We start from the raw sequence: 14,175 nt of genomic DNA on the forward strand, positions 1-14,175 counted from the left end.
TGTATCACTCTGTTGTGGGAGAGGAATATTACCTACAATCCTCCTTTTCTTTCCAAGAGCCCTGGTGGCATAGTGGTTAAGAGCTTGGCTGCTAACTAAAAGGATGGCAGTTCAAATCCACCAACTGCTCCTTGGAAACCCTATGAGGCAGTTGTCCTATAGGGTCGCTATGAGTTGGAATCAACTCTATGGCAGTGGGTTTTGGGTTTGGAGGCCTTAGTTTAGATTTAAATATTACTGAAATTATAAATTAATCATAATCAAAACACCTATTAAAAAGCAAATCCTTAGCCACTTATAAAATTAATTAATTAGCTTTGAGTTGGTTTTGGTTTTTGGTTTCCAAGGTCCGAGTTTCTCACTAGGGCCCTTCCTCGGGTAGCTCACCCCTTTATCTGGAGAACATTTTATGGCTTTAGACTGGGGAAAAAAGAAAAAGAAAGAAAAAAGCCTCCCTGCTAATCCCTGTTTTCCTTACGGAGATTTAAAAAAAAAGCCCAGTTATCCTATTTGTTTCTACCACAGTTCTTTAATTTATTCCTTTACACAATCAAATGATTGTATTTCTACCCACAACCCGCTACTGCTTTCTATATTTGATTCTAAGCTTAGTGCTTCTCTGAGGCTCCCTCAGGAAGCCATTTGTACACTGGTTGCCTTGACTCTTTCCATCAGCTCCTTCTCACCTTTTTTCATGTTCTAGAAGTCTTTCTTCAAAATGCCAACTCATGCTATTGGTTCCCTTTAGAATTTCCTGGAACTACTATACTTGCAATCTTTAAAAAAAAAAAAAAAATGGAAACTTAAGAGAGGGGAGGAGCATATATGTTCAGTTTCTTTTTAAGGGGAACTGTGTGGAAGTCTTTGCTTAGAACTCAGGCTCATAAAAGACCTTTGCACTAAAAAATAAATATCCTCCTTCAAGAAAATTGTTTCAAGTACTACACCACCAGGAATGGCTTACTGCCTTCCTTTCTCCACAGGTTTGAGCCTCCTGATATTTGGCATAGCTCTACTCTCTGCCTACCAGCTCTTCTTAACAGCTTTCCTCCACTAGATTTCTCTTGCCAGAAATGGAAGGAGGCCTATCCACCTAAAGCAGATGGCCAGTTCAGCCATTTTACCCAGTTAAATAATTTCAGTTGTTTGTGTTTTGTTTTTATTTTTTATGTTTTTACTAAGTGGAGATGTTTTATACAAAAGTTTAGTTTTCTTTACTCCTGAAAAGGAAGCCATGATTTTATTAAATAAAATATTCAATTTGAGACAAAAGCCTGATTAATATATGGACCATCATGATCTAAAAATAATATGACAGAAAAACCATATCTAAAATAATTAAGTCTACTTTAAACACTAACATTTGGTTCATTATCAACATTCTGAAAAGTGACAAGTCATTTTCATGTATCATAAGAGTCAGGAGAATTATCAGCCATTAGGGACAAGCCTTTAAATCTCTGTTCCTATATCTATCTTGCCCAAGGCTACACACCGAAAGAGATAAAGTAAATCCACAACAACAATGCTCTGGCACTAATTAGAAAGCAAATGTTCAGTTTCTATGTCAGAAAGCAAGCCCAAAGAGAGGAAGGACCTGTGTTGTAGAAATGTATACTACTAACGAACCAAAAAAACCCCACTAATGAACCAGCAAGAAGAAATATAGCTATAAACTCTTCTCAGCATCAAAAGTCTAGGCTTGGAGCAAGTGGATTCTTAATATTTATGTGGAACAACACACACCTTAACAGCCAACAGAGAGGGTAGTTAATTTAAAGGTCATTTTCTCCACACAGGTGTTTCGGTTGTCTGACGTGTGTGTGTGTGCATGCGTGCGTGTGTGCGTGCATGTGTGCTGGCAAATTTATAGTTAAGGGAGTAGAACATTCCCTTTTCTAAAGCTTGTGGCTGTGTATTGATACTTCTCCGGATCTTCCTCCCCAGGCCTGATAGTTGTTTAAGAATCATGACAATCACAAGCAAACACTCATAATCCCAATGTGTTGGTAACTAGAAAAATATCAGAAAATTTCTCCAAGTCTTTTCAGGAAGTGATACAGGGACCAGTATTCTATTTTACGCACAGACTACAAAAGTAATAATATGAAGTCATTTCAATATAAACATCCACCTTGCAAATAAGAAATTCACATAAATTGAAGTACCAAATAATGTGCAGCCTCTGCCTTTATTCTACACAGGAACAAATGTTTGTTTCCTCCAAATACTTGAGAAAAATTTGGCCCAGAGTGTTACATCTTTTTTAGAAGATGAAGAGAGATAAACTTTCTCATCAATACATATAAAAGTCTAGAAGTGATGGTTATCCTCAAAATTAAATCTGCCTTATCTCCTCCAATAGGAGTTCTTGACCTCTACCCAAAACTCTAACCTCTTGAGGCCATAATTAAGAGTTCACAATTAGAACCTGGACTGCATTTTTCCTTATGGGAAAAAATATAAATGGAAGTCAAAATGAAACATTACTATTAACACTATAGATCAAATGGCTTTGTACTGCAACCTCAGAACCCAATACTTTACGGTAATGTTTCTATGTAGAAAGCAATTTATCAGTAAACTTTAAGAGCTAAATCTGTTTAAAATATTAAGATTATCTGTGCTGCAATATATTGCAACTTCCAAAGCAATTTATATATTTAAAAATATTTTCTTATAAAACTTTTCAGTTAATGTTCCTCACAACTCAATGTGTTTGGCAAGGAATGTGTTATTATTTTCATTTTTCAAGTGGTAACATCCTTATAGAAAATGTAAATGACTTGCCTAGACTCATCTCTTTGCTGAGGATAATTTCTTTCTTTTGCCAGCTACCAAGGCCCACTATCTGCCCCCTATTCCCAACTCCTTATATGTCCAGGTCTGTGTGTCCAAATTTTTATTATCCTTCATATTCCCAGCTCAAATACTTTCGCTTTCATGAAGAAATCTCTTATACCCCCCATCGACAGCATGGTTTCTTTCTTTGACCTCATAGCACTTCATCTCTGTTCCCACCATAAGTAAACATATTTGGAACCAGAAGATTTGGTTTGGGTTCTGCTTGGTCATTTACTAGCCAAAAAAAGTAAACTAACCACAGTAACCACATGAACCCCAATTTCCTCATCAGTATAACAGAGAAAACAACATATGCCATAGCATTATTTGGATATCTAATTGTGATACAACAAATCAGAAAGAACTATGTCAACTGTAAAGCCCTATACAAAGTTACTTTTCTGTTATGTTTTCTTTCTTTCTTATGTACAACTCTTAGTTACTCTACCTGTTACGTGAGGGAAGAGTCTATATCTAATGAATACTCAATTTTGCCATACAGCTCAATGGTGGTTCACAACTAAGCATTTGATACAAACTTGTAAAAGGAATGAAGGATCAAAGGTATGACTATACTGATCAAGGGAAGTTTCATAAACAAGAACCCCCATTGCTATTTGCTAAATATGAAAATCTATAATCTGACTCCAAACTCAGTGCCCATTCCTTCCCCACCTCAGTTCCCTAAGTACACCATGTACTTTTCTGGCTCTTGAGTTTTGGCCCAAACGATTACCTTCTACCTTTTGAAATCATGCCCATCATTACATAACCAGCTCATAACCCATTTTCTACATGAAGTGGTCCTTAATCTCAGCCACGGAAAATGAGTTCTTTCTACTCTCAAGTCCATAATACTTGTTCATATCTCTCAGAGCTCTCACCGTTTGGCCACATATTTCCTTGGGAACGTCTTATCTCATCTAGTATATTTTAATCATGCTAAGATCAGCATCCATCTTTCAATTATATTCGTATCCCACAAAATATATAACAAAATGCCTTCCATATAGTAGGCACTCAAATAATATCTGTGGCTTAAATGCCTAGCAACATGTTTCTGCCTTCTAAATTGCCACCAAAAGGTGATGAATCCCAACATTTTATAAAATGTATAGCTACATTGTTACAGCACATGTCTATTAAGACAGAAGGCTATGGCTAGAAACATATTTTCTAAAATTAAAAAGCTACATACATAAAATCAAAATACATATAATTTAATTTTCTCCATAATTCTAATGTAGCATGTTCTTATCAGGTGCAACTTTTTCAGTAAAAAAATGACATATTTGAAAAGTTAATTTACTCAATATAACTTGTGGTTAAAAGATTAAAAGATACCTTAGAAAACAACCAGATGTTGATATGTCTTAAATACATATCATTTTATCTTCAATCTAATATCCCAATTAACATAACAGTTACAAATAATCATTGTTTTTATTATCATAACGTAGATTTCATTTATAGCAAAAGTACAGAAGCTTCCTCTCTCAGGGATAGTTAAATCACATAATCGTTCATTGCCTGCTGTCGGCTCCTTACTGGGCTGTTCATAGACACGATGCATGGACAGCCCACTAACCAGCTGTCCTCCAGATGGACTAAATGGGTTCTGTGCCTTCTCGCTGGGGAGGGGCATCAGCTCTCTTTAAAATATGACCCTCTTCTTATATTCTCTTGAACTCTAAGCCCCTTTATCTCACTTTATTTACATTATTCCATCTTCACTGTATTATTTGCTTAACTCCAGAGAAGTTCCTAATTTTTATGCTTTTGTGGACTTTCTGCCCCCCCCCCCACTCAGAATGTCACCAAATCTGTACCTATGGAAATGCTACTTTCTTTAAGGCCTTTAGGTGTTTGAGTTAATATTAACTGACTTGCCGAGAATTACTTTTCTATCATCAATCTGAGCTTGCATTCATCTGTGTCACCACTGTCCCTTTTATGATCTGATGTGTCAGGAAGGTTTACCTGGAGACTTGGCAATATAACCTGTGAACCTGTTGAGAAGATACCCATCAATGCCACACCTGCTCTAAGGACATCTTTATTCTGTGAACTGACCTCTGCTGTTATCAATAACACTCAATGAATGAGATGAGCATGCCCTCATTAAGTTATGTCAGAATCATCAGTAGGGCAAGGGGATGTGCAGTTTGAAAAAAAATGTATCCGATATGATATCAAAATTGTATTTAAAATTTGAAAATACTGTCTGCTTTTTTTCTAATACAAATATGATCATGGATAAGAGTATCATAATTGTGGTAGGTAGCAGGATGAATTTAAATGATAAAACCCAGACCCCAGTGCCATCGAGTCGATTCCAACTCATAGCAACCCTATAGGACAGAGTAGAACTGCCCCATAGAGTTTAAAGCAGTATCAATGTTCACAAAATAATAGTCTAGATCTCACACATATGTGAACTGAGTAGATGCACCTTTCAGTCATTTCATATTTGTTTTACATGCCAAGTTCATCAGAAATTGTAACGACACTTTGGACTTATCCTTGGAAATACATATATATATATATATATATATATATGCACATATACATAATTCACCTCAATGGGCCTAAACTCTTCTTCTCTGTCAACAATTGGTAGAGACAGAAAAAAGAAAGGTAGAAAGGAAGTAAGAAAGTCAGTAGGAAGGAGAGAAGAACTATGCCATACTATCATGTACGAGATAAGCTAAGCGCCATTTGTGAAAGATAACAATATGGTTTGGAGCATAAACTCCGTGAATAAATGCACTCACCTCGGTTAAATGAGGATTGGGATTAAAGCCACAGAGGCTACAGACAGTGGCTTGACACTCAGTGCACGTGTTAAAATTGGCCTTTTCTGGAACATGCAACAGAAGTTCAGTGGTATTGCAAAGGGGACAGATGGTTTTAGGGAGGCCTTGTACTGTAGTCTGTGCTGCAGACGGAGAAGTTGTTGGTGGCTGTAGAGGTTTCCCAGCTCCTGTTTGGCTTACTGGTTTTGTAGATTGCTGAGCTGAGGGTTTTGCTGGGCCCGGCTGTTGAGTGGGAGGCTTTGCTGTGCCCGGCTGTAGAGCAGGAGGCTTTCCAGGGCCTGGCTGCTGAGCAGGGGCTTTTGTAGGGCCTGGTTGTTGAGCGGGGAGCTTTGCAGAACCCTGGTGTTGAGCTGGAGTCTTTCCTGGCCCAGAGTGCTGAGCCGGAGACTTTGAAGGCCCAGCCTGCTGAGCTCCAGTCTTTGCAGGCCCAGGCTGCAGAGCTGAAGACTGTGGCCCAGGTTGTTGAGCTGGGGGTTTTGGTGACCCCAGCTGCTGAGCTGAGGGCTTTGCTGGCGCTAGCTGCTGTGCTGGAGTCTTTGCACTTCCAGAAGGCTGAGCTGGAGACTTTGGCCCAGGCTGCTGAGATGGAGGTTTCTCTAACCCAGCCTTTTGAGAAGAAACCTTTGCTGTTGTTGGTGGCAGAGCTGGGGGCTTTGCTGTCAGTGACTGAGGTAGGGGCTTCACTGACCCTGATGCCAGCCCAGGCTGTTGTGTAGAAAGTTTTTCGTGTCCAGACTGCTGGTCTGGAGGTTTTCCAGGAGTTGTTTGCTGAACAGGAGGTTTGGATGGGGTTTGCAGTGAGGGTTTAGCTGATTCTCCCTTTACTGTGCCTGGCTGTTTAGTCTGAGGCTTGGTTGGGTCTCGTTGAAGTGGCAATTTTGCCTGGTCTGTCTGAGGAGCGTGTGCAGGTTCCTGACTTGGTTTTCCTGCCCCTGGAGGTTGTGATTTAGTTTTTTCTGGTTGCTGAGAAGATACTGATTTGGGAGAGCCTTCCTGCTGAAGTGGGACCTTAAGAGGCCCTTGCTGCTTAGGAACTGGCTTGGGTAACTGTTGCTGTGACGGAGTCTTTGAGATTCCTTCAGGTTTCCCTTGTTCTTTCTGAGCTACTTTTTGTTTCTTGGCAGTTTCTTCCTGTGATGCATCAGAGTCTGATATCAAATCAAACGGGTTGAATTTATTTACAACAGAGGAGACAGCACTTAAAGGGCTAACCTCTGAGAGGAAACCAGGCATCATACTTGACTTGTGCTCTTCCTTGAAATCAGTTCTGGACTTTGATTCCTTTAAGCTAATAGTGGAAGGACTCCTTCCAGGCAATTTCTGCTCTGACCTAAAAGTGTCTGTAGTTCTACTTTTACTGAGACCAGGTTGAGATGGGCGCCCAGGGTCCGGTGGTTTTCCTGGTTGCTCTGGAGGGTGACTACTATCCAATTCTTGTTTTCTACAAGGGTGAAAGAGAAAGAAATGAAAATAATGGAACTTATCTCAAATAAAAGTAGTGTTAAAAAGCTGTTTTCTTATATCCTAGAAACTATACATGCATAATTAAAATCAATTTTTTTGTACCATTCTGTAAATTATCAGAAAAGTTTTATTGCCTTAGTAACTTTCTTTACGTGAGTGAAGACTTCCAACAAGGAGGTGAAGAAAAGAAAAAACAACACTTACTACTATAAGTGTTGAAAAATTAAGATATCCAATTAGAATATGCTTATAATAAGGATAATTTACATTATACTTAAGATACTCTAGCCATCCTTAAAACTTAAATATAAACTCAGTAAATCAATGCAATATCATGTTCCAGCATGTATCTTTTTTTCATCAAAAGATTTAGGTCAAAGAAAGTTAGCTCCCCAAATAATAGCAATACTTGAGATATAGCCAAATAGCAATGAGCTGGATTGTAATTTCACTTTCAGAAAGTACTGCACTTTTCTCAGATGAGGGAAATCCTTAGATGAAGCACATACATAATGATCTCTTTACTTAAGGCTTGTCTCATTATTTATTTAGGTATTTATATCATCTTAGCAATATTTTATTGATATTAATTTAAAATTAATTTATAAGATTTTATTTTAATTCATAAACGAATATACAAGATGGATTTTTAAAAATAGTTTTGGAAACATGACCAATTTTAAATGAGTATGGTTGAACAATTAAAATAGCTGTTTCTACCATACATATATTTTAGCCAAAAGTCATATTGTGTACATTAACCTTTAAAATAATCCATTTTTAACTGATAAATTTGCAACTAGTAACAGCATGCTGCATTAGAATTATAGAGGAAATCAGATTATAAGTGCTTTGTACATGTGTAGCTTTTTTAATTTTGGCAAAGATAAATATTTCTATTTAATGAAAAGAAACAAGGAGAAAGAAACGCCATCAGTGGCGGTTAAAATATGAGATGATCACAATAAAATTCCACAGGTTCCAATTTGGTTTTTCAAATGTTAACTGCTAATGGCTCAGACTATGAACTTTCAATTTCATTCTATCTGATACTTAATATGAATGAAGTTTTTGAGAACTTCCTTAAAGACACAGAAATCTGAGCATAAATCAAGGTGTGAGATGGAAAGCATAGTAAAAAGAAACTGAGAACTATTCTAAATTGCACAGACTCAGAAAGGAAGAAAATAATCTAAACATGGCAATGTAAGCACAAAGTGATTAACTAGTAAAAGATAAATAAATGGAATTCTTAGTCCTGGCAATTTCCTCCCAGAAAAAAAAAGTTATAAGCAATTTAGATTTTACCATGTCTCTGAAGCTTTTACTTAAAAAAGGAACTAAAATTATGACTCAAATCCCAAAGATTATAAGATTTTAAAATGCATCACTACATATTCCCATTTCTGGCAAAATAATTGTGAATGTTACTTTATAGCCTTTCTTCTCTGCTCCCGTCCACGTAAAGGCAAGGGAATCAGAGTAAACGCATTACTCAAAATAGATTATTGTCCAGGTATGCACTGTTCAGATCTCTGCATTATTCTAGAAATGCTCTACATTCAATTAATATACTGCACTTCTCCTTTTAAGGGTACATGCTTAGGGATTACCTTATAGATGTGGCCATCCTATAATTATTTAAGCATTTTATTGAATTGGTTCCCTTATAAGGAATCCAAGAAATTCATCCTTAAACAGAGTATAAGAAATCAATCTTTTGTTTTACTAAATTGTCTTCTCTTTAAAGTACCATTAAACTTTTTTAAATCAGTTTTTGTGACATTATTTAATTCAACTTTTCAGCAAAACAAATAAACTATACTTTATGAACACCAAGTATATGTGATAACAGTAAACACCCAAGCTGAAAGAAAGCTGCTTGCACTGCAAATTACAATTTCATCTACCTTCTACAAATACAGGTTTTCTAATAGAATTGCTTCTGGCAGAAAGTACCTATACAGTTATAAGACGCTCCAAGTGAAACTTAGTTTTAGTTTCTATAATTATGGAAATAAAAGCAAAACATGGAGACCTGGGAATGAAGAATAGAAAGAAAATCATTAAAAGAAGATATCAGCTTAATAATGGTGGAAAAAAAAAAAAAGGAGAGATACCTAGGCTAACTGTGGTCTTTTGATGAATTGTTGTTTAACAGCTGTGCTGTGAAAAATGAAAATTAGTAAAATGCAATCTGTGTCTTCTGTACTATACTGTGAACTCCTAGACAGAGGACTTGTTTCACTCATCTCTGCATCAGGAGAACCAAGTCTAGCAACTAATACATGACCATTAATGTTTTATGAATGAATAACAGTGATTGATTGAATATATCAGGTTTATATTTTACTCTACATTAATGTCTCTTGAATTTGTTTTTGCTTCAGATGCTTCTTCAGGTCTTCTGAGATATAATTGGATACATTCCATGCTCATTTTAGAATTTGACTTTGACCTGCAGCCTTAGCAAGAAAAGGAGTTGTGGAGTAGGGGAGGCCCAGAGGAGCATTAATGACATCAACTGGGTCGGTCAGAATTCTTATAAAATGTCCTACTAATCAGAAGAGTTGTTTAGTAAAGTAATTCTCACATGACATAAATGTAGTTGTACACAGAATGAGTAGAAGTAATAAAATTGTATTTTCCCTGGGTCTACAATAAATCAAAAATCTAGGGGCATTTTGTCTGTAACCTGTCTTCTACTTCTAGTTTGAAACTATTCATGTTTATTACTACCTTCCTTTTCATTTTGCTCTTTTTATCCTCAAACCTGAATTTTTCTCTCATAGGTTAGCAGGAAAAAAAATTCCAACTACAAATTTATGCAACTGTAAGAATTCAAAAGCAGTTGGAATACTAAAATATTTCTTAAATGTAACACAACAGGCAATGACACTTGACAGTGCTGAGTCACATAAAGTTTTATAATGTTAGAAATATAAGCAAACTTAGGAATATTTATTTTTACACATTAGAGGATACTGAGACTTAGAGAAGCTAAGAGATTAATTCAAGGTCATAAAACTAGTTAGTTGAAGAAATCTGTTGTCCTGACTCCTGGCCAGGGGTGAGGGAAGGGGAGGGGTGGGTGAGAGGTAGGGATTTGCACTGATTCACACTGACTTCTCCATATGCAGAATATATAAATGCATCAAAATAAATCACGACAATGAATAATTCAATATACAATCTGTCTGTAGCATCACTGACAGTGCTAACTGAAAGGTTGGTGGTTTGGACCCACCTAGCAGCTCCACAGGAAAAGACCTGGCAATCTGATTCTGTAAAAATTACAGCAAAGGAAACCCTATGGGGCAGTCCTACTCTGTCACATGGGGTCGCTTTGAGCCAAAATCAATTCAGTGGCACCTAACAACAACCTCTTAAAAGTTCAAATAATTTGAAATACTTCTATATATACTTAAATTCACATTATTCTAAAAATCTAAAGGATAAGCCACTATCAAGTCATTGCCTGTTGTGTAACATTTAAGAAATGTTTTAGTATTCCAACTGCTTTCAAATTCTTTAATTGGTTATCACATATGCCGTTATCAAATACGTGGTTAATGGTTTTCCAAAAACTATGTACCTTTTATAGGAATCTTTCAGTAAACCATTAGCATTCCACAAAAAACAAAAACTTGTTATTTCTGAGTACAGAATGATGCTTTTAGTAATAACTATTTAAGCCACAGATTACCTATTAATAAGAATTCCATGAGAACATAATTGTGAATGGAAAGCTTAAAAGTATACTACCTGATACAAACGCTGCATAAAACAACACAGACTGAAATAATATTTTTCAGTCATCATCTGAATAAAAAATGTTAGGAATTTAGATATCAAATTCTTGGTATTTGTAACCAGCATGCTGTACCTGTTGCTTGTGCCTCTCAGAAAAAATTATAGAGTAGCTGGCAACATTTCTAATAGACTAATAAAAGTATTATACCTTGTTATTATCTTATGAAAAACCAGTGAATCAAGATACGGAATTTTTTTCTATGTCAAGATTTCATCAAATAGAGAAAAACAGTACATACCATAAATTGTACTATTAAGGTACGGGATAAAAAAAAGCTTTATACTGAAGAAATAATCCCATATGTTACTAGTTTAAAAACACAGAAAAACATAAAGGGACCAGTTTCCTTTAAATATAAATAATGTTATTTCCCTGATGAACTGTAAATATTCAAGATTTGGGGTGGAAAATATTGTTATTCTCCATGAAATATTTTACATTTCTTGTAAAAAAAATTTAAGTACTACAATCATTTGAAAAATTATATGTATATACTTAATGATGCTAAGTTAAAACGCATCATTTCAGAAGAGGATAAAAATCTACACCTATATATTTATGTCCCAAATTTCCAGTACCTCAAAGGAAAATTATAGTTTCCCGTTAAAGTTGCCATAAAGCAAGAATGGCTGCTTCAGGACCATGGACAGAGAACGGTTCTCCCGGGGAAGGTGCAAAGTTAAAGGGTTTGTTTACAATAATAAAGGGAGGGCAGGCACGATGATTATACCCTCTTCTCTAATTAGAAAACAACTAATTTATAGGAATGAAGGAAAATGGGGAGCCAGAGAGGGAAATTCATAAGTTAATATTACAAATTAGCTCTTTTAATTGCCTGTGCAAGTTGTCATTTCTTTGTCTTTAAAAATATATATTAACAATTAATTTTAGATAATAAAAATCCACATGTTCTTCCATAAACTGAAAGCCACTTTTGCAAATAAAAGGGCAGTGGTTTAAAAAAATAGCACATGCTGTTTCAGAAATACATGTACAGCACCTGCTCTGTTGTGACCAAATCATCTGTTTAATGCCACAACATATTATAGAGTCTCTCACTGAATTTAAAGGTATATTCATTCTATACCTTCTACCTAAACAGCTTCTGTTCTATGGGAGCAGGGTGGAGAGGAAGGACAAAATCACCTCTAGGGATACTAAAGGTATTGTTATAGAAATAATTACACATCAGTCACAGAGAAAAAGACCTCACATGTCCGAAGAGGTTTAAACAGAGACAGGTAAACACCCAGCCCTATTTCCTAACACGTCCGTGTTGTATTAATGGAAGACTTCCAAATTAGTAAAACACTGGAGGGCGTCTCTTCACGCCAACCTAGAGGGAAAAGGTTCCAAAAGGCCAGAAATCACAACCTACAATCACTGTTCCAAGAATGGAGCCCTTGACTATCCCACCAGAAACTCTATAATGCATCATTTTTATTCTGCCCATAAGAACGCTTATGATCTCTTTATATTGCTACCCCATTAAGGAAGAATAAAATGAATGGAGGCCACATATATGTATCGCCGTGCTGGCACATACGGGCTGCCACATATGTGCACGAAAGCTATACATATATGCCTGGACATATGTATCATGCCGTTCGTGCCTGTGCATGGAAGGCGACTCCGCAGCAGCCGGAGGAACGCTTCCCTTGGGCAGACCCTGCGCCCTTGACATGACAGCGGCGATCTGTCTCCTCTCCTCTTCGCTCAGCTGGCTCAGATCTGCCTCCATGCCGGCCGGGATCACGGTGTGCAAGGGGCTCCCCGCCCCGCCAGCCCCTCCTCCGGCCGCCGCCGCCGCCGCCGCCGCCAGCCCTTCGGGGAGCCCTTCCCCTTCCAAGCTCGCCTCGTTGCCCATGGCTCCGGGAGGCTCGGGGGCGCCGCTCTCCCTCCAAGCGCTGCGTCCCCGTCGGGAAGCCCGCGGCCCGAGCTGCTACCGGCGCCGGGGTCCACCGCAGGGCGTGCAGGCTGCTGCGTCCCCAGGCTCGGGGCCGGGCAGTGCTGCCCGGAATGCCAAGAGGGGGTTAGTCCCTCTCGCAGGTGACGCCCGCGGCCGCTGCCTCCTCCATGTTGGACAGCTTGAGGCAACCTTTGCAGAAGACACCTCCCCGACGCCACCTCAGCGCCCGTAGCCGGGCAGAAGCAGATCTGAGCGGTGCCAGCCGGGCGCCGTCGGCCCCTCCCACCGGGCCCCGCCTCCCCGCCCGCCCTCGCACTGCGCATGCCCTTCGCGGAACAGGTGATGTTCGCGCTTCGCTTCCACCCCACTCTGCGTCGCTCTGTATCTTTCTTCACTCTCGCACTGATTTAAAGGAGCCCAACAAGAGCACAGCTGAACACTGAAACGAAACAGCCGGAGTTTCTTTCAGGCACATTTCAAGATACCCCAACCTGAGTTGTAGCAGACAGCATTCAAGGGGGATGGGCAGGGAGGGGCAGGGGGAGGAGTGTCTGTTTTCAGCTTTGACTCATGGGATTTGTAGTTTCGATTTAAAAGAGGTTTTTGTGGACCCGTGGTACTATAGCAAGGTCCAGAGTGTAAAATATTAATGTTGTAGTCGTGTGCAACTTGGAGATCATTGAAATCAACCTTTTGTGTGTGAGTGTGTGTGTGTGTGTGTGCAAATTAGAACAGTAACACCCAAAAAGGTGAACTAACGCTTGTAGATCACACAGCTAGTTAGCAAATATTTAACCAGTAACCACTCTCCTGCTCATCCACCCCAATTCTTCGTTTCGTCACCCCCAGTCCCATACCCCCCTCCCACATACTCATACTCGCTTTTCTTGCTACTATATTCCTCAGAGGGATATGTTTTTGTTCAGCATTGGCTTTGTGGCTTCAATTTTGCTACCTATTCTTCCTCACAAAATGGACTTAATGTTCCAAGTGTTGAAGTTGAAGAATATCAAAAGCTAAAAATTGGGAAAGATTAGATAAATGGAAAGTATTAAATTGCTCAGAAAATATGTTTCCAAGTTTTAGCAATAATTATTGTAGTTTGATATTATTCATTTCACGTGTATCAAAACTGTAACGTGGCACAGTTATAACAACCTGTAACTACATGCACAGCTTTTAAAGATGATTAACTGTCAGATGAGTTCACGTTACTGGTTGAGTCCTACAAAACCTTTGCATAAACTTGATTTTCTCATAAGATTCTGAAATGTGACTTCCAAAGTTAAAAATGCAAAGGTCATCCAATTGAATAAAGAAAAGAAATG

General features: G+C 38.2%; 1 protein-coding gene across 3 annotated transcripts in view; it reads right to left on the minus strand.

Annotated features, from left to right (window-relative positions):
* The window catches only part of PCLO (piccolo presynaptic cytomatrix protein), a 427,248-nt gene extending 414,178 nt beyond the window's left edge, over positions 1 to 13,070 (minus strand). For all 3 annotated transcript variants that reach the window (XM_049893053.1, XM_049893054.1, XM_049893055.1), the window contains exons 1-2: positions 12,552 to 13,070; positions 5,619 to 7,101 (exon numbers count right to left, since the gene is read on the minus strand). In XM_049893053.1, coding sequence (XP_049749010.1) covers positions 5,619 to 7,101; positions 12,552 to 12,805 — 1,737 coding nt within the window. In that variant the 5' untranslated portion in view covers positions 12,806 to 13,070. The remainder of the gene's footprint in view (positions 1 to 5,618; positions 7,102 to 12,551) is intronic.
* Between the last annotated feature and the right edge of the window lie 1,105 nt (positions 13,071 to 14,175).

The sequence above is a fragment of the Elephas maximus genome, chromosome 8, assembly GCF_024166365.1.
Source record: "Elephas maximus indicus isolate mEleMax1 chromosome 8, mEleMax1 primary haplotype, whole genome shotgun sequence".
Classification (NCBI taxonomy): Eukaryota; Metazoa; Chordata; class Mammalia; order Proboscidea; family Elephantidae; genus Elephas; species Elephas maximus.